Source organism: Triturus cristatus, chromosome 7 (genome assembly GCF_964204655.1).
Source record: "Triturus cristatus chromosome 7, aTriCri1.1, whole genome shotgun sequence".
Lineage (NCBI taxonomy): Eukaryota > Metazoa > Chordata > Amphibia > Caudata > Salamandridae > Triturus > Triturus cristatus.
This window is the reverse complement of record NC_140590.1, coordinates 621,885,463-621,905,835: the sequence shown is the minus strand read 5'-3', so window position 1 is coordinate 621,905,835 and position 20,373 is coordinate 621,885,463. Positions and strand designations below refer to the sequence as shown.

At 47.1% G+C, this 20,373-nt stretch overlaps 1 protein-coding gene across 1 annotated transcript in view; it reads left to right on the top strand.

Annotated features, from left to right (window-relative positions):
• CRLF3 (cytokine receptor like factor 3) overlaps window positions 1–19,846 on the top strand; it is a 242,802-nt gene extending 222,956 nt beyond the window's left edge. Inside the window, exons 7-8 of the mRNA XM_085617194.1 lie at window positions 10,651–10,763; window positions 15,824–19,846. Coding sequence (XP_085473320.1) covers window positions 10,651–10,763; window positions 15,824–16,080 — 370 coding nt within the window. The 3' untranslated portion in view covers window positions 16,081–19,846. The remainder of the gene's footprint in view (window positions 1–10,650; window positions 10,764–15,823) is intronic.
• Window positions 19,847–20,373: the final 527 nt, after the last annotated feature.

The window sequence follows — 20,373 nt, the reverse complement described above, 5'->3', positions numbered from 1 at the left end:
ACTAGACTATAGAAGTGACTTCAATTGGATCATGCCCCAGCCTGGGAAGAGAAACAAAAATGGCTTCACACGTGGATCAGAACAATTCTCCAGCGGCGAGGATGGATTGTACTCTTCTGCCATTTTTAGGGTCAATAGATCCTCGTAAGTTTTTTATAAAATTCTATTGGCAAGCCGCCTAAACCTGGCGTTTTGCAGGTTGGTAAGTTTTGAATGGGCTTGCATATTTCTTACTCAGTAATTGAGCAGTTTAGGGTTTCTCTGTGTTTGGCAGGGTAAGCGGATGGTGGAAGTAATCCATACTTGGTTGTTGCGAGCGGTTCCTAGGACAGTATAGGGCTCAGTAATGGGTACCAAATACTGTGTGTATCGCATCTTGGGAGTACACTATTACGTCTGAGAAAAGGCAGGCGGCAGTTGTGGGGTGGTGATGGAATGTTGCCAAACTAAGCAGGAAGACAAGCGCCCCGATTTGTCCTCTTCGGCATACGGTTTTGCATGGTATGCCATATAGTCTATACTGCAGAAGGATTTGATCAACCAGGCGTGGATCTTGAATGCATGAAGCAAGTCCCCTCGAGCTTGCTCGTTCCCTACCGCAGCTTGTTCCTTGCCAAGTAAGGAATCCTCCATCTGGGTCAGTTTCCGGTGGATCGTGTCCCGTGCTCCATGAGTGTGTTTATGCAATGATTTTGAACCACTGTTTTGAGCATTTCCCACTCGAAAAGACAGGTGGAGGCTGTGTTACTGTCCTTTGTTGTGTAGTGGCTGAAAGTTTCACGGCGGGTCTGGCGAAAGGCCTGATCTTCTAGTTTGGTCGGTTGGGGCCTCCAGGTTGAGACCAGCAATATGTGCCTTCCCCAGTTAAATTGCAGGAGTTAGGGGCTGTGATCAGAAACAGTTTTGCATAAATACTCTGCAGTGAAAACTAGCATATTTGTAGCAGGATGACACAGGAGGCGATCTAGTCAGAAGAGGAGGTTGCATGGGGGAATACAATTTGTATTCTCTAGTGTTGGCGTGTAAGGCCTTCCAACTGAAGTGACTGATCTGACTTGGGGTGTAAGACCCTCCAACTGAAGTGACTAATGTGTCACCCATTATTAGAAGCGTTTGGCGGGTTTGGATGTAAGTGTTTGGGGTAGTGGTGGGTAGGGCCGGTCAAGCAATGTGTCTAGGACAGAGTTAAAATCCCCCTCGATTACCCTAAAGAGGTGGGACCAGCTTACCAGTTGTACTCTTCAGATACAACAAACTGCAGTTGGTCTGTGTTCGGACACACTGCCCAGTAATATCGCCATGCCATCTAGGATCCCTTCCACAAGCACTTAATGCCACTCTGCATTTAAAGGGGACTATAGGTCTAATCCTTCCTATTGCCCCCTCGGATAACCTGAGTGGATTGTGCAATAACAAAGGCCCTCCATCGCTTCTGGAGCTAGCGGTATTTCCCCTTGCCAATGTGAGTTTCCTGTAGGAAGGCAATGTGTGCCCATCTACGCTTGAGGTATGCATGTATGGCATATCGTTTCCTGGTAGTGCCCATCACCCAGACCTTTCATATTATGAATGTTATTCTAGCTATAGTGCGTGGTAGTGTTTTGTAGTTGGAGACTTTGGGGTTCAGGGCCCACAGTGATGCTCCTGGGTCCCTTGGACGCTTCCAACTGTTAAATGGTGATCAGGCTTTACAAGAACAAAAACTCCCCTCCTGTCACGGGGTCGCCCCGGACTCACAAGGATCACTGTGGCACGGGGGCGCGGGGACCCCTGTGACGTCAGACCAACATTCACCTTGCCGGTCCCCTGTCTTTTCCCCACAGCCCTGCGAGTGGGATTGTGATCTCACCCAACCTGAAGAAACGCTGACTAGGACAGGCCCCTTTAAAAATCCCGGGAGTGCTGTGGAGCCCGCCCCCAACTACCTCGTGACCTTCCCTCTGCCAATGAATAGGGACCAGGAAGTCAACGTCAGAGAGACCGACGCACCAGGAAGAGAAGCAGACGTGGAGGACAGCGCACCGGGAACCAAGAAGTCGGAGGGCTTGGCAGATGCCGCAGAGGACGAAGACTCGAGGAGACCCCGGGACTACGGAGTGGACGGAGACGGAGGACGAAAGCCAGGAGGCCAACCGGAAGGCGCTTCACCCAGCCACGTACCTGGAGGCGCGTGGCTCACCCAGGTACGCGGGCGCATGACAGGGTGGTTTGGGAGGCGGGAGAAGGTTTAGACGGCTCTCCCCTCTGTTTGTCCTTTCGAACCTGGGATCACTGCACCTTCCTTAAAACGAGCACCGGTGTCCCTCACGCCCTTCCCCTACAGAGCACCTCACAACAGGCAATTACAAGTGCTTTTCTTGTCTCCCTTGCTTTTCATGCCATACCGACAACTCCACCTGGGGACGGAGGCAAGAGGAGCCGCCGAGCACACAAGCAGTATTCCGAATAGCCCAAGGATACACGAGGAAGAATACTCATTGGGAGACTTCAGTGTTCACTGTGTGTACTCCTGACTGTGCCTTAGGGACTGCTTACAAACAGAAAAGACGTAGACTAGAAATAAAAGCAGTTTCATTCTACCACAAACCTGCCTCTGAGTAGTCTGCCTTTCGAACTGTCCCCAGTATACCTATTCCGGAACTGTACAATTCTATGTGAAGGCCACCCCCAGAGCCTAAATGTTAGCATTTGGTGGAGAATGCGGGCAGAGTAACCATTAGCACCGAAATAATGGAAACCGTCATCCAACACCTGATCAAAGGACAGGATGAACTCAAATGGGCAGTGGAACGGCAGATGGCTTCTGCCCAGGCAGACAGACGTTTTCAAAGATTCCTTCGCGGCACAACTAGACCACTTAGTGAAATTCTCCAGCGAAAAAGCGAGCGGTGGGATAGAGGTACCCCGATCCTTTCCCACCGGGCCGACAGGCATCGCCCTACAAAAATACGTACCTGGCGAAGATCCAGACGCGTACCTACTGAATTTTGAGAGAGCTGCTAGGGCCTGCAAGTGGGCAGTAGAACAATGGCCTTTTGTCTTGGCCCCCCTACTTACGGGGAACGCACAGGCAGCATATCAGGTGGCAAACCCAAATGGCACCGCCCCGTATGAGACCATTAAAACTGTCATCCTTGACCACCTTGGCATGGACTGTGAAGCATACCGCGTTCGTTTCCGCAAAGAGAAGGGGCAACCAGGAAAGAACCCCAAGGCCCTCTTCTATCGCCTGAAGAACGAGGCGGATAAATGGCTGCGCTCACAAGACAGTACGAAAGAGGAAATACTCGATAACATTTATCTGGTACAATTCCTAGAGGCCCTCCCCTACAATACACAAAGGTGGCTCCGCCAACACTCACGTCTTACCACTACGGAGGCCATCGAGATGGCCTCCACGTTTGCATGAGCCCAGCCACGGATACCCCAACTGGAAACGGAGCGCGGGACCCGTCCCCAGAGTCAAAGACCTGAAAGAAGAGCGATAAAACCCTCTCCGGAGTCCATGCGAATAATCCCCCGCCGCAATGAAGGAGTGCCTCCAAAGGGGCCGCAGTGCTACGACTGTGGAGACTGGGGTCACATTGCTAGAGCGTGCCCCAAGAGAAGACCCCAGGAAGAACCCATGGAGATCGGGTATTTACCGAAGACGGTGTTATATACAGCCGAGCTGGGAAACGCATTTTACGTGAGTGTCCTGCTGAACGGACTGTCGGTGAGAGCCTTACTAGATTCCGGGTGTAGGCAGTCAGTGGTAAAACGGGAATTGGTAGAACCGAACCAGATATTGCCAATAGACCAGGTACACATTAGATGCGTCCACGGAGACGTTAAGCCCTACCCTGTAGCCCTTTTGGAAATCACATACCCTGGAAAAACCCCACACTCCATCAGGGTTGGTGTAATGACAGGCGTTCCTGAATCCTTGATAATAGGAACAGATAACCCAGAATTCCTAGACCAATTTCAGCACCTCCTCCAAGCACAGGCCCTAAATCCAGACAGGACCAGAGCAGGATCAACGGTCACACACGCCTTACTAACCCCAGAACCCTGGCTTCTGGACAGAAGCTTTAAGTTTGCCCAAATCAACTGTGACACGCTGCGTAATACCTGGGAGAGCGCCCATAAATGAAATAAGAATGATACGACAACCTACCCCTATTTCTTTATTGATAAAGAAATGTTGTATAGAAAACCTGCACCAGAGGACGAGGCGCAGTTGTTGGTACCTAGGGCCTTTCGCCCACAGATAATGTTCTTTTCCCACTCCCACCTAACCGCTGGGCATACCGGCGTGGAAAAAACCTTGAAGAACGTGTTACGACATTTCTACTGGCCGGGGATATACCAAGAGATGAAACAATACTGCCAGGAGTGTGCCACGTGCCAAAAGCGCAACCCCTATCAGCCACCCCATGTACCGTTACAACCACTCCCGATTATGGGTACTCCATTCACCAGGGTAGGGATGGATATAATAGGTCCTCTCCCCAAGACCCGAAAAGGGCATGAATACGTACTCGTTGTGGTCGATTATGCCACACGTTACCCTGAAGCCTTTCCCTTAAAAGCCACGACAACCCAAAATATAGCCAATTGTCTGCTGGACTTATTTGCGAGAGTAGGGTTTCCCAAAGAGATCCTTACGGATCAGGGGACCCCTTTTATGTCCCGGACTATGAAAGAAGTCTGTACCCTCCTCGATATGTCCCACATACGTACCTCGGTTTACCATCCTCAAACCGATGGCTTGGTTGAGAGGTACAATGGGACTTTGAAACTCATCCTCAAAAAAATGCTTCAGGTAGAGCGAAGGGACTGGGACCGCCTCCTACCCCTCGCTCTCTATGTTGTCGGGAGCAAATACCAGAGTAGCCTCGGTTGCTCGTCCTTCGAGCTTCTCTATGGACGTCAACCCCGGTCACTTCTGGACATGACAAAGGAAGCATGGGAACGGGAAGAGGAGAGAGGTACCAAAGAAATGCTGGAGTATACGCGGGATCTCAAGACCCGATTGGGGAAATTACGAGACCTGGCCTATTCCCATCTAGAAAAAAAACAGAAGGAACAAGCTTACCACTATAACAAGGGGAAAAAGTGGAGGGTCCTGAAGGTGGGAGACTGGGCGCTAGTCATGATGCCGTCTTCCACCTGCAAGTTTAAGGCTGAGAAACTGGGACCCTATAAGATCGTGGGAACCGTAGGGAAGACCAGCTATAAACTGCAAATAAAGCCCAATAGAGTGCAAACATACCACATCAATCTCCTTCGAAAGTGGTTGGGCCCCATACCCCATACGGTGGGCTTTACCATACCCACTCATAGGACACCCGACGCTACCTTGGAACAACTAGTGGTCAATGAAGAGCTAGACAGCACCCACCGGGAAGAGCTCAATGTCCTCCTGCAGAAATACGTCCCTCTTTTCTCAGACCTACCCGGTAGAACTACCCTTGCAGAGCATAGGATACACACTCGTCCTGGCCAAGTGGTTAATAAAAAGCCTTATAGAATACCAGCTGCCAGACGGGAAGCCTTCCGAAAGGTGGTCCGTGATATGGTACAGATGGGGTTCATACAACCCTCCAGAAGCGAATGGAACTCACCTATAGTAATGGTCCCAAAACCCGATAGTTCCATTCGCTTCTGCATGGACTTTAGGGCCCTCAATGAGATATCAAAATTCGACTCAAACCCCATACCAAGGGTGGATGACTTAATTGAGAAACTGGGGGAGGCCCGTTTCATCACAACATTTGACCTTACCAAGGGATATTGGCAGGTCCCCTTACATCCATCAGACAGGGAAAAGACCGCCTTCTCCACACCGGACGGGCTGTACGAGTTTTTAGTGCTTCCCTTTGGACTTCATGGAGCGCCTGCAACATTTCAACGCCTCATGAATGAGGTGCTGAAAGACGTCCGGCATTGTGCCTCGGCATACTTAGACAACAGTCGTATTTAGCTCAACATGGGAAGAACACCTACAGCACCTCGACCTAGTCTTGAGCGCCTTGAGGGAGGCGGGTCTACATATCAATTCAAAAAAATCACGAGTGGGTTACCAATCTGTCAAATATCTTGGGTACGTGTTAGGACACGGGTTGATAGCTCCTCAAGAAGAAAAAGTTCGGGCTATCCGAGAGACACCCTTTCCTAGCACCAAAAGAGAGGTCCGAGCCTTCTTAGGCCTCCTTGGTTACTATAGGCGGTTTATACCCTCATATTCAGAGATAGCCGGACCCCTCACGGATGTTCTAAAGAAGGACGTAAAGAACAAAGCCCTCCAGCAGCCTTCTGAGACCTTAAAACAGGCCTTCGAAAGCCTCAAACACGCCATCACCACTAGCCCCGTCTTAGTGTCACCCGACTTCACACGTCCCTTCCTGTTACAAACAGATGCCTCCGGGTGTGGGATTGGAGCAGTACTGTCCCAAATATCTCGGGAGGGGATAGAACATCCCGTTCTCTTTATAAGTCGAAAGCTGTTTCCCAGAGAACTGAAGTATCCGACAATTGAAAAAGAGTGCCTAGCGGTGAAGTGGGCTATAGATAAATTAAGATACTATTTGGAAGGAACCCATTTCACTTTGTATACAGACCATGCCCCTCTACAATGGTTAAGTAGGAACCGAGGACACAACCCTAGAGTTTTAAGATGGTTTCTGACCCTACAGCCCTTCTCCTTTACCATCAAACACAAAAAGGGCAGTGAGAATGGTAATGCGGACTTCCTATCCGGCATTTTACCTCTCCCCGAACGGGAGAAGCCTAGGGGGAGGGAATGTCACGGGGTCGCCCCGGACTCACAAGGATCACTGTGGCACGGGGGCCCCTGTGACGTCAGACCAACATTCACCTTGCCGGTCCCCTGTCTTTTCCCCACAGTCCTACGAGTGGGATTGTGATCTCACCCAACCTGAAGAAACGCTGACTAGGACGGGCCCCTTTAAAAATCCCGGGAGTGCTGTGGAGCCCGCCCCCAACTACCTCGTGACCTTCCCTCTGCCAATGAATAGGGACCAGGATGTCAACGTCAGAGAGACCGACGCACCAGGAAGAGAAGCAGACGTGGAGGACAGCGCACCGGGAACCAAGGAGTCGGAGGGCTTAGCAGACGCCGCAGAGGACGAAGACTCGAGGAGACCCCGGGAATACGGAGTGGACGGAGACGGAGGACGAAAGCCAGGAGGCCAACCGGAAGGTGCTTCGCCCAGCCACGTACCTGGAGGCGCGTGGCTCACCCAGGTACGCGGGCGTTTGACAGGGTGGTTTGGGAGGTGGGAGAAGGTTTAGACGGCTCTCCCCTCTGTTTGTCCTTTCGAACCTGGGACCTTCCTTAAAACGAGCACCGGTGTCCCTCACGCCCTTCCCCTACAGAGCACCTCACAACAGGCAATTACAAGTGCTTTTCTTGTCTCCCTTGCTTTTCATGCCATACCGACAACTCCACCTGGGGACGGAGACAAGAGGAGCCGCCGAGCACACAAGCAGTATTCCGAAAAGCCCAAGGATACACGAGGAAGAATACTCATTGGGAGACTTCAGTGTTCACTGTGTGTACTGACTGTGCCTTAGGGACTGCTTACAAACAGAAAAGACGTAGACTAGAAATAAAAGCAGTTTCATTCTACCACAAACCTGCCTCTGAGCAGTCTGCCTTTCGAACTGTCCCCAGTATACCTATTCCGGAACTGTACAATTCTATGTGAAGGCCACCCCCAGAGCCTAAACGTTCACACCTCCCCAAGTCGGCAGAGCAACATCTGGCCATCAAAACTATAAAACTGTAAAGGTGCAGCCACAATATGTGGAGCGGCAAGTAGCGCAGCCTCTGCTGTGTGAAACGCTGCATGGCAGTCAGGCCTACTAGCAGGAGTGATGTGCTACGGTAAGTGTGAACTAATAGCGAGCTCCTCCCATACGTTACAGGCCAGGGTCATAGAGGGCCAAGCAGGGTGTATCATGCCACAACATGGGGCAGTGCCCAGTGTCCACTACATGGAGGGAGGTACAGCGGCCAATCCCGGTGCTTAAATGATGTCTGCAGGAGTTTGGGTCCAGAAATATCATAATGTATGCATTTTCAATTGCGATTCGACCTGTCCGCATGGCAGCACCTAGTATAGCTTCTTCGTCTCTGTAGTTCAGTATTTTGGCTATTATCAAACTAGGAGGACCCGGTGGAGGACAGCGGGCACCCACCTAATCCACCCATTCGACAATGAAGTGGGGAAAGAGGCTGTTGGCCGTCACATGTGTGGAGATCCAATTTACTACAAAAGTAGTGGGATTGGCACCCTCTACATTTTTAGGGTGCCCCACAGTGCGGACATTGTTACACTGGGAGTGGCCCTCCTCAGGTACAACCTTGTTTTCAAGGTATCTGATCTTGTCCATAAGATTTGGGATCTGGTTGTGGGGGGGGGCGTCTTGGGTTGGAGATCATGAATGGCCGATTCCGTGATTTTCACTCTGTCAGAAAGTCAGAGCATAACTGGGAAACAAAGTGGACGGTCAGAATGTTCTCTCAAAGGAGCCCCAATTCAATCACAACTGCGTCCAATTTGTTTTACAGTTCCAATCTGGTGCTTTCTATCACAGAAATTATCAAGTCTATCTTTTCTGACAAGTGCTCGAATATGGGCTCTATCATCACAGGGAAGTCCAAGGGAGGGGCTGCCAGAGGACGACCCCAGACTGCTGTGCGCCATCAGCTGGATCTCCACTCTCAAGGGGGCTGGTCTTGTATCTCTCCATCAGAGCGAGCGTTTGTGCCACCTTGAAGCGCTGGGGGCCATGGGGAGATGACCGGGCACTTCAGGTGGGACATGTGTCTGTAGGTGGAGACTCGCCATACCCCCAAACTCTTTTCCTGGCTGGGTAGGCATAAGCAGTCTTACCCCTTCCATGCCCCGCCCCCATAGTGCTTCAAGCTCAGGTGGCTGATCAGGCGCCCAGGAGTCCTACCCCCAACTGGGATAGCGAGTCCATGTCTAACGGATTATGGCAAAGCAGGCCCCTGCTGCAGGAGCAGACAGGGAGGCCGAAGCCTACAGGGAACCTCCCTATACTAGTCTGCCCAGGCCTCACCACCTGGGCAGGGACAGTGCCCAGTAATCTATAGAGGCTGACTGCGCTGTGTGGCTCTGCTGCAGAGGCTAATGCGCCGTAAGCTAGGGCGGGCCCACTATGCTTGGTGAACAATTCAGGCCTCACACCTCTCGTCCTGCTCTTTCCTCCGCTCCGCCCAAGGCCCCAGGTGTTCGTACGGTTGGGGTATGAGAACAGGGGCTGCCTACGCTGCACCCCCGTAAGTCCAAAGCACCACTCACCACCTTTCCCTGGGGGTGTGGGAGATCTTCGGCGTCCGATGCAGCAGACCACGCCGAGCATGGCCTAGTGACCCTCTCCAGCTGTCGTCCAGTTCCCCCAGGTGGTGGGGGGCATCTGATGTGTCCACGACCCCGCCAGGTGTCCCCGGCCGGTGTCAGGCGCCCCTGGAGCACGGGGGGCTGCGGGGGCTTGTGTTAAGCCCCTGGTGAGGCCCCGAGGCGGTCAGTGTCTCGTGGATGATGCAAAATGCAAGGCCCCTGAACGAGAACTCTATTAAGTCGCCACATCAGATGCCCCCCACCACCTGGGGGGAACTGGAAGACAGCTGGAGAGGGTCACTAGGCCATGCTCGGCGTGGTCTGCTGCATCGGACGCCGAAGATCTCCCACACCCCCAGGGAAAGGTGGTGAGTGGTACTTTGGACTTACGGGGGTGCAGAGTAGGCCTCTTGGCCATGCTCTCAACCTGCAGTTCTTTACACCAACTATATTCATCTGTATGTTTATACCTCTTCTGACGATTCTTCATCATTGGGTTGTTGTAAAAAGGAATCCATCAGTAACATTCAGCGTTGGCTCCGAGATGGGAAGTGGATCAAACCCTGAATGAGAGTGTCCGTTTTGGAGTCATATGACTGACACTGCCTCTGCAGATTTCATATGTTACACCAAGAGCCTCCAGTCTGTAGAAAATATGCTTCCCTAAAACAAAAAAGCATATAAATGCACCACTCCACAGGGTTTAGTTTTCCCTTATAATACTATTAGTGAATTCTACATCTGTAATTCAAGATGAGTGGTGAATATAAATGCTTAGAATATAAAGAAATCCCACTTTTTCTTGATCATTTTAAGACTCGCCAATAGCATGAATGACCAACTATATTATGTTATGTTAACTTTATTTGTCTTGGCTGTATACCAAAGCATTTTGATGCTGTTTAATAACATCAGGATGACAGCCCCTAGAATGGGTAATAAAGGTAGAGCACTAGAGAGTATACAGTCAAGTCGTTAGGAGTTTTCTAAATTTCAGTAGCAAGCATTCAAGTTGAAAAGGGAGAGAAATCCATATCTTCACCAAGTCAGAAGAAACCAATTACAGGTAAAATTGTGAAGAACAGTGCCTCTGGCCGTCATTCTGGCATTACTATCTTTGGTCAAAAGGAAACAAAGTCCTGTTTAGGGAAAACATTTGTGTGATAGCCATACAAGTACGAGTTTTACTTAATTTGCTTTGAACAGTAATCCTCGATACCCTTTCTGTATCTTTTAAAATACAGAATGTAAACCAGGATTTTTTTCCTTACAGAATTGAAACCATTGGTCAGACTGATAAGAGAGACAGCATTGGCGTGTGTGTAGAGAAGCTGACTGGATATGAATCGTTACAGCGGGACAAGGCAGTGTGCATTAGTACAAATGGTAAGGAAATTCTGCTTAATTTGACTTCACAGTACGCACCACTTTAGGATACACTTTTACTAGAAGAACATTTCCATACGTTAAATGTTGCCCATAGTTGGTCTAGGAGGGCCCGATCCATGTCTGATTTTCTGGACAGGATAGTGAGTGCAGGTGTGTGGAGAAAAAAGAGCATGAGGGGGTTGTGGTAGTGAATTAAAACTAACTGAGGGGTATCTCAATGTTGTATTGTAATCCGGGGTCCCCACGGTAGGGTTAAAAAGTGTATGTAGATAGTGAGCTTCTCGTAAAATGTACCATGGGTCAGGGCAAAGGACCGAGACTGTGCTGCTGCATAGATGGGGATAGTCTCTGTGTATGGCGCATAGACCTACCCTTCCGTCTGTCTGCCCAAGGTGCATTTTATTTCTAATTAAAGCGTTGAAAATTCATACTCCCTTTGGACATTTGACTACTAGGTACCTCTGTGACCCACTTATGTTTGTGGTGGTATCAGAGAATACCCCACGAGACACAAAATACCCCCACATAACCCAGATTAAGGGTAGGGATTGCCTCCAACTTGTTTTGGTCGTAATGAAATGCCACAGATCCCTCCTGGACCACTTAGACGTGAAATATGTCGACCCAGACCCACACACACTGGTAGATTGCATGTTTCCATTACGAGTAGCTCACAATTTACATACACCTTTTAACTCTACCGCGGGGACCCTTGATTAAAATATAACCATAATGGCTTTCTCTAAAAAGATCTCTGCTAAAGAGCCCTCTTGAGGGGCTGATGGGGTATTGCAGCACTAACCCCACGAGGAGCAGAGCCAGAAAATGAAGCGACACCTTCACAGGTGTGTGAGGGCGGCACCACTTCCTAATTAGGAAGATCCCTTTCAATTCTCCCCCCCCCCCCCCACCTCTTTTACAACCTGTGATTTAGCACCACAGGAACAGCTACCACGCAGCATTGTCCTATTTTGTCTTGGGAGCAGGGGTACTGGACCTCTTTTTAGCCCCCCGTCCCCCTTTTTGTTTGATATTGATGATTTTCCGGACAACCTTATGTAAATTATTTCCATGTAGATTAAATTGACATGAATATCTTGATAATCTGTTATGCTTCAGATCCTCGGATAACCCACCTATAGCGCTGCTTGAAAATAGCCATGAGCACTAAGAAAAGGAGAACCATTTTGAGTGACCAATTGGCAACCACATACTTGGCTTAAAAATCTTTAATTTCAATTAATGTTGCCTGTATTATTAGTGACTCGCCAGTTCATTTATGTGTAATACCTGCAATTGATGTGCACCTAGATAATTTATTTAACTAAAGTGAAATGATGGTGGCCACGCATACCCACAAGCTTGACAAATTATGTTATCAGATTTGTTACTTTTAGGTATCATTAGGTATAAAGTGTAAACTAAATCAACACATTATTCATTCTAATTTCCCCAGAGTTTTGATATGGATACAATTGTCATTTATTAATAAAGTGTGGCAAATCACCCACCAGGGTCTAGAGGCACTGGATAAGTATTATCTGCTTCGTGGTCATGTGATCATTCGAACAACCAGGTCTTGAGTTGCTTTCTCAATAGCTGGAGTGAAGTGTCCACCTGGATCCTTATTTGGTGAAGTCTGCTGATCAGGATGTGGTGGGGGGTGGTGTTGAATGCGGCAGACAGGCCTAGGAGAATGAGAGCAGCCGTTTCTCCTCAGTCAGTGAGGGCTCTGATGTTTTTGGTTGCTCCATCAGGGCTGTCTCGGTGCTGTTGTTAGCTCTACATCTGATTGGGAGGGGTCCAGGAGGTTGTGGTCTTTTAGGTGTTGGGTGAGTTGTTGGTTGATTGCTTTCTCAAGGAATTTTGCTGGGTAGGGGAGAAGAGAGATGGGCCGGTAGTTCTTTGATTTGATTGGGTCGGCTGACTGTTTCTTCAGGAGAGGCCTCATCTCACTTTGATGTGTTTCCAGTTTTGTGGGAAGGTGGCCGTGGTAATGGAGGTGTTCAGGACCTTTCTGAGCTCATCGCTGATTGTCTTGGTACTTAGGTTGAAGACATAGTGGGGCATGGGTCCGTGGGTGCTCATGATAGAGATTGTGTATTGTATAGTGAGTGTGTTCTAATGGGTGAGTAGATGTTCGGGGATTGAGTACACGGTTGTGAGCTAGTTGAAGCTGTCGGCAGCGATGTGGAAAAACTCAGCAAGTTTGTTGCATGGTTCCTGGGAGGGAGTACTGTTGTTCTCTGTGGCTGTGGGACTGGAGAACTCCTTCACAATGGCGAAGAGTTCTTTGCTGTGGTTTGTGCTGGCTTCAATATGGTCTGCCAAGGTGTTCTTATTGGTTTCTATCAAGCGGTTGAGTGCGGTCCTGGAGGCGGTAGGGTCTTCCATTTTTTTTTGCTGATGCACCACTTCTTTTCCAGTTGCCAGCAGTTGCATTTGGAGGAGTGCAGTTCCTCGATGAAACAGCTAGATCTTCTGGCTGGTCCTTTGCCTTTGACTGTCTTGACTGGGACGATGGTGTCGGCGCATTCTGTGATCCACTGAAAGGTTTTTGTGCTTGTTCTGGGCCGTGTGTGGAGTCTGAGAGGTGGGAGTGGAGAGTTTCGTTCCACTCGCCTTCTGGTATCTTTTTCCAGTCTCTGCACATGGATCTGGGTGGTATAGTGTCGGAGTGGGTGGGTCCTGCGACAGGGAATTGGATGCTGTAGTGGTCAGTCAGGTGAGTTGAGTGGTGTGGTTGTATCTGACTCGCTGGAGGTGAAGATGGTGTCGAGCGTGTTTCATATGATGTGAGCTGGGTTGGAGACAATCTACTTGAGGCTGATGGTGTTCATGCTTACCAGGAGATCAGTTGTGTTGGCGTCGCTGGAGTAGTGAAGGTGGAAATTGAGGTCCCCAAGGAACATGTAGTGCTCCGAGTCAGTTGTGAGCGGGCAATGGTGTCCAGGATGTCGTTGCAGAAGCTATGGTAGGGTCCTAGAGGTCTGTAAATAAAGGTGCCTCTGATGGTAGTTTTTCCGTCTGTGTGTAGTTGAAAGTTGATCTGATCCAAAATTGGGATTTGGTTGCCTTGGGAAATAGTGCGGCGGATGGTGTCCTTGTGGATAATGGCGATTCCACCTCTGTGGTTGCTGGTTTGCTCTCAGTGTGTTATCTTGTAGCCTGCGGGTATGGTGGTGGCGATGTCTGGTGTGGAGGCAGGTTTTAGCCAGGTTTCTGTGAGGAAGATGACGTGATGGATTAGATAGTGTCCCAGATCTCTGTGGAGTGTTTACCTAGAGACGGTGTTTTGATTATGATGCATTGGAGTTGTGTTGTGCTGGTTTCTGTCAGTTTAGCAAATGCAGCCACGTTTGCAGAGTCTCTGGGGTGTAGTTGCTGGCTTCGTTGCTGAAGGTGAGGCAGTAGTGTCGGCCCGATAACAGTCCTTTGGCAGTACACAGAGATTTGTGGCAGTGGGTGTTGGTGGGTCTGAGACCTGGGGTGTCCGAGGTCTGCGGTGTTGTAGCTTTCTGGGGAGGAAAGTCTAGGGGTTCTGGTGCTTGACCAGTGGTGTAACGAAAGTTTAAGGGGCCCCCCTGCAATGTCCAGGGAGGGGCCCCCGCTCCGGATTTTATCCGGAGCGCTCAGACCTGATTACTGTGCTGAGGGGGCCCCTTGCAGCTGGGGATGCGGGGGCATGTGTTACGCCCCTGTGCTTGACACGGTCCAGGCAGACGGTCGCAGACAGGCTTGCCTTTGCCACTGACGCCATAAATAGTCCTGAGAGATGGGAGGAGCCTGCAGAGAGGCGGAAGAGGCAAAAGGTGGGAGAAACCGCATTTGCAACTCAAAAAAAATTGTTTTAAATAGCTGATTTAACAACAGTCAAATAAAAAGGATCAGAAATGAGGGCAGAAAACAGAACACCGGCAAAGCCAACATTCAGAAACAAGGACAGGCAAAAATAACAAAACAATGTAATCCCCACAGCGGGATCGAACCAGGGGCTCTGAGGACTGGGGCGCTAGACCTTTGTCAAGGAACCAGGCAGACAATGATTGACAGCCACGAAGCGGTGAGCTGGATCACGAGGGTCAAGGGCTGCGCACAGGGGCCGCGCATAAATAGACCTAGGAGTTGGGAGGGGCCTAGAGGAAGGGCAGGAGCGGCAAAAGGCAGGAAGAAACGGCACACGCAATGCAAAAAAATACTTTTTAATAGCTGCTTTAACAACTGTCAAATAAAACGGATCAGAAATTAGCGCAAAAAACAGAACAAGGACCATGCCAAAGCACAGACAGGCAAAAACAATAAAACCCACAGCAGGATCGACCAGGGTGCTCAGGGGCGCTGGGGACTGCCGCTCAGTGCCTTCATCAGGGAGCCAGGCAGATAATACTGATCTCCTCCTATGTTATTTGGGTGCGTCATTGGATCCACCCTCGGGAAGAGAAAGCAAAGAGTCTGAGGTGCCAATAATGCTGACTCAAGAGGGAGAACATACACAGATGGGAGAACATACACACATTGGCTCAAATTCAGGAGTGGCTCGAAAGCAATGAGTGAGTGAGAACCTTGCATTCTTGCCATCAGACTGTAGCAGGTGCAAAGTGGAGCTTGCACCCATATGACAGAACACCACCATGGCCTTTAACGGGCATAAGCACAACATGGGGATACACATATTGCAGTGTCTCTTCCGCTCCATTCTTACCAGTATTCACTTATAACTACCTCCTAATATCGATGTGCCACCTACCATATTGTATGGTTGTATCTGATTTCTGCTCCCACTGTTACGGTGTTCAGTGAAAGACCTCATTTCCTTGTTGTTTTCATCTTTCCCTGTTGTTTTAGTTGTTTCTAATGATCAAGTCCTCTTTAATCCTTGAGCATTGAAAGTTAACTTAGTGAAGCGATACATTCCCTTTGTATTTAATGTATGCCTCTTTTCCATCCTTAGATGTGTGGCTGTACAGCTCTTCTCCAGAGAGAACGTCGATTGCATTTTGGTCACAACCTAATTGTAAATGAGGTCCCCTAAAATAAAATTGTTTGTTTTTTCTTAGGTGCAGTTTTTGTGAATGGGAAAGAGATGACTAACCAGCTGCCAGCTGTTTCTTCCGGATCCACTGTCACATTTGATATGGAAGTGGTGAATTTAGGTCCTTCCAACAATAATGAAGGAGGAAACTTTAAACTCCGAGTAACGATTAGCTCCAACAACCGGGAAGTTGTATTTGATTGGGTGTTGGATCAGCCATGTGACTCTCTTTATTTTGGATGCTCGTTCTCAAATCCTGGTTGGAAAGTCCTAGTATTTTAGTCAAAGGGTTAGTTCTTGTTATAAAATGAATAACGTGTCATAATGTTTTATACTATTCCCTCAAAGAAAGTATGTTCAGGTTAAGGAAAAATGCATAAACTTGTTTAAATAATTTAAACTTTATAACTTTGAGTTACAAATTCAGGAGAAGAGTTCAAAACGAATTGAATGGCAATGTCATTGTGATATGTGGCATTTTAGTATTACCAATTTTGAAAAAATTGTAAATGGCTCAAAGTTGTTATATTGAAGTGTACTTATTTGTTCCACAAAAATGTCCAAGCCTAAAGGGAGACCGTCAAGCAAAGGTTTTCAACTATCTTCCGAACAGACTATTTTCATGTCTCCATTATGTGCAGGCTTATCGCTTATCCATATTTACCTGCAGCATTCCTCTATTGCCTGCTGCAAAATATGGACATGTTTACATTAGATGTTTTGAGTTTTGTACTTTAAAAAAATAGTGTTTGATGTCATCAGTGTTCCAGTCAATACTACTGGATTGTTCATTGTTGTGAGTATCCCAGCATGTCAATGGCTTATAAAAAAGTGTGTTGATAAAATAGTGAGCAACAAATATGCCAAAGTAGTACTTTCTCCTCCAGCTCCTCTGGCAGATATCCATATGCTGCAATGAAAATTCCATCTTTTTTTGAGGGGGGTGGCTGTGAAATGCTGAAGTAGAAAACTTAAAATGTAATATCCCTTATGAGACCACACATTTACTTTCTAAATATATTGGCGTTGTTGTAGGTGCTACATAAGGTCTCCGTAAAGAATCTCTAGCGAATACTATGTTTAGTATAGAATTTTGTTCATATATCACACAACCCAATGGTGTTCATACCCCTTAAAAAGTAGAAAACTACCTCGGAGCGCCCACAAAGGAGTTATGATTTTATAGATTCCACCATAATGTGGAAATTTCTGTATTCGCCTAACGCTGTATGCAAGTAATTTACCCCTGCATTGCTTTTCCCTCCCAAATGAATTTGACTAGACAAAACGTTGTACCGGTCGTCCTTCTATACATTGCTTAAACTGGGCAGGACTTTCCATATCCAAAGCAGGTAGTGGTCTTCAAACTAACATGATGTAGCTGAGATAGAGTTTAAAGGTTCCCATGTAAAGAAGGGGTCAAGGACCACCTTTGCTCACCTGAAGGAAAATAATACATCCTTCTTATTCCAGGCCTCCTGCTAAATTCATATTCAGAGCTAGCTAGTCTAGTTCACCAAAGGTGTTAGTAAAAGAAAATGGCCATTTCAGTGTCATCTAAATGCCAAATTATTGATAGATATCTGTGACTGTGAGGTACAAATCAACATGAAATATGCCCTCAAAATCTTACTGCTCAACAGTATCAAAGGATGTGGTTTCAACAACAACAGCTATCGAAATCCATTGATGCATGCTTGAAATCTAGGCACAGTTGAAAGATGAATGACATCGAAATGACTATGTTAGCCCAAAACACCATTGGGGTTGACAATATCATTGACTTAGAACTCTTTGCCAGTTATGTGGCACAGGGAGAGGACAAGGACGCCTGATTTTGTTTGGGCAGTGGATTTCAATTATCTGCCTAATTCAGAGATCGTCACCAGGCCAGGAGAGGCTTCTCCAAACTGTGGCTGTATTAAACATAGTAAAGCCAATTAGTTGAGGAAGTGTAGCTCCAAAATTGGTGGTATATTGTCTGAGTCCACATAATCTCCCTACTGTGCTTGGGATGGTTTCCAGCATTTTAGAGACAGTACACACTTTACTTGAAGTGAAAATCCGCTACCTGGTCTATGGTAGTATTTCACAGAGGTATCTCCAACAAGCATGATGGTGGGCCAGCCATTCTTAAGTGTGCGGTTGTTCAGCCACTATAGATTGGGGATTTACGCTGCACTTTGAGTCCATTCTGCCAGGATGTCCCCTTTGTACGGGACTATTCACACTGCAATTACACAATTGGAGGCAGCATGTCAAGTCTTATTATTGTTTAATGTTACTGCCCTCTTCTACTTCAGTCAAAAGACTGGTCGAAGTCCACTACTGGACTGCCTGAACTACTGATGTATGATTAAAAGGATCAGTATGAAGGAGCAAACATTGGCTCACCATAATGAATAAGGAAGGGTAAGTATTAAGTACAGAAGTTAATCACGATTTAAAGATGGTGGACCTAATTCACCTTCAATCCCTGATAACATTGCAGCCCACTCTGCACCCAGTCCTACAATACCCACACTTTACAGACAGCATCTTCATTCTTGTCCTGCCTAGTTCTCCCCCTACTTCCGAGTTGGTAAAAGGGATAACAGCTAGTTAAGCCAAAGGGAAGTTGCAGAGTATGGACAGTTCAAGGGGTCTCACATCATAGGTACACTGCACAGATTCAGCATGCTACACGCATCTCAGATTTTACCAAAATGTCCAGAGTGTCTTGCAAAGACATTTCCGTGCTGTTCCCTAATGGTAAAAAGGCACTCAAATTCCAAATATCTCCTCCATATTCTAAAGTTCCTTTGAGTTATGATGTAAGATCTTTCTCTGTGCAAGGTTCTAAGGTGAGATTGGAACCAACACCATTAAGTTCAAAACTTGGCTTTTTGACTTGTATCCCAGTCTGGCTCATTAAAGTAGGCTTTTTTCACCTCCAAGCTTTTTTTTCCAATGGTTGGTGGTTCCCTCTCGGGAGACAAGGTGTCTGCTGCACGCTAGAAATTCCAGCATATATAACCAGATTAAGGAGGATGGTCAGATTTGGAGTGTTTCTTACAATAAACCCAACAAATATTCATCAAGTAACTACATTTTATCATTGGGGAAAGTCGGATAATTTGCAATTGTTGCTGTAGTTACTGGCAAAAGGACAAGCTGCTCAAATAGTAGACCTATTTTAAGTGGGTGGGCTAACTATGGTGGATTTTGGTGACTTCTATTCCCCTTATGGCTTATAGGGCTTACCATTAAATGGAACTTATATTTTAGAGTTTGGACTTGATGGAAAGTGTCCGTTTCTGTGGATGTTAAATCTTTAAAAGGGATATGAACAGGATCCAAGAGAAAATTAAAGCAGAGATGACATCTTTTTCTGGAGAAACTTTAGTATCCTAAATGCTTTTATCTTATGCTAACAAATCACTACGTTAAGAAGATGTACCTGATAAAAGGATTTGATAGATCTGTTTCCATGAATTTCTCACTTTTTTGTGTAAGGTAATGGTTGACGAAAGCCAGTCAGCAGAGTAGCAAATGGAGCATCCTGGAGATTTCTTTGTATTTTATAATTTACGTTCAATACTTTCCTTGCCTTTTTGAATGTGTGCATTTTCTAAGTTTCTCTGATCATCTTCATTGTCCCTCTTTGTTTTCTCGTTCAAGAGGTGAAGTCATCCTCCCATCCCCACCCAAGTTGACCTATACTTGTTGTTTTTATCCAAATTTTCCTGTACCCTTCCTCACCTCCGACCTCTCTTCCTTCCTTTCCTCACTTAATTCATGATCATTTATTCCGCGTCTAGATGTGATATTTGATACAAATGAATAAGATAGAAACAGAAAATGTACTCCAACTATTCTCAAGCACACTGGCATTCTTTCTTGGCTGGGAATAACGTTCTACAAATGGTGGTAGATTATCAGATCACCACAGTCAGAAGCCAAGAGATTTTGTTGAACAAAGGGTAAAATGTTGTTCAGGGACATTGCAAAGAATCCAAGATCAGAAAGCAGCTTATGCAATAATTAAAAAATTTGCCTTAAAACAAGACAACAAGCTGCCCGCCTATTTGGAATCTATAGGCAGAGTATGAAAAAATTTGTCGAAAGTTTCTGAACAACTGTTGGGTCAAAAAAAGTTAATGGACCCCAATATTGAATATTTTCATGTTACAAATGTTCTAAACTGCTATTCCCTGGGTGTGCTGTATGACTGAACCATTTCGAAGGCAACGTTTTAGGGCCACATGCATCAACAGAGAAACAGGTCGCAAACTGGGAGATTTGACTGGTATTTTTGCATTTGGGATGCATCATCCCTAATGCAAAAATCGCAATTTAAGGAATCACAAAATTTGGATTACTTAAATTGCGATTGCATTTATGGAATCGCAAATTGCAATTCCTTACATGCAATACATTAAACCAAAAAAAATTGCCATTTCAAATAATATGAATCGCAAATTACTGTCAATCTAAAGTTGATGGTCATTTGCTATTTCTTTGAAAAATGCCCTAAAGGGCATTTTTCAAAGTCCCATGTTACACACACATGCCCTTGGGGAATGTGTGTGCACA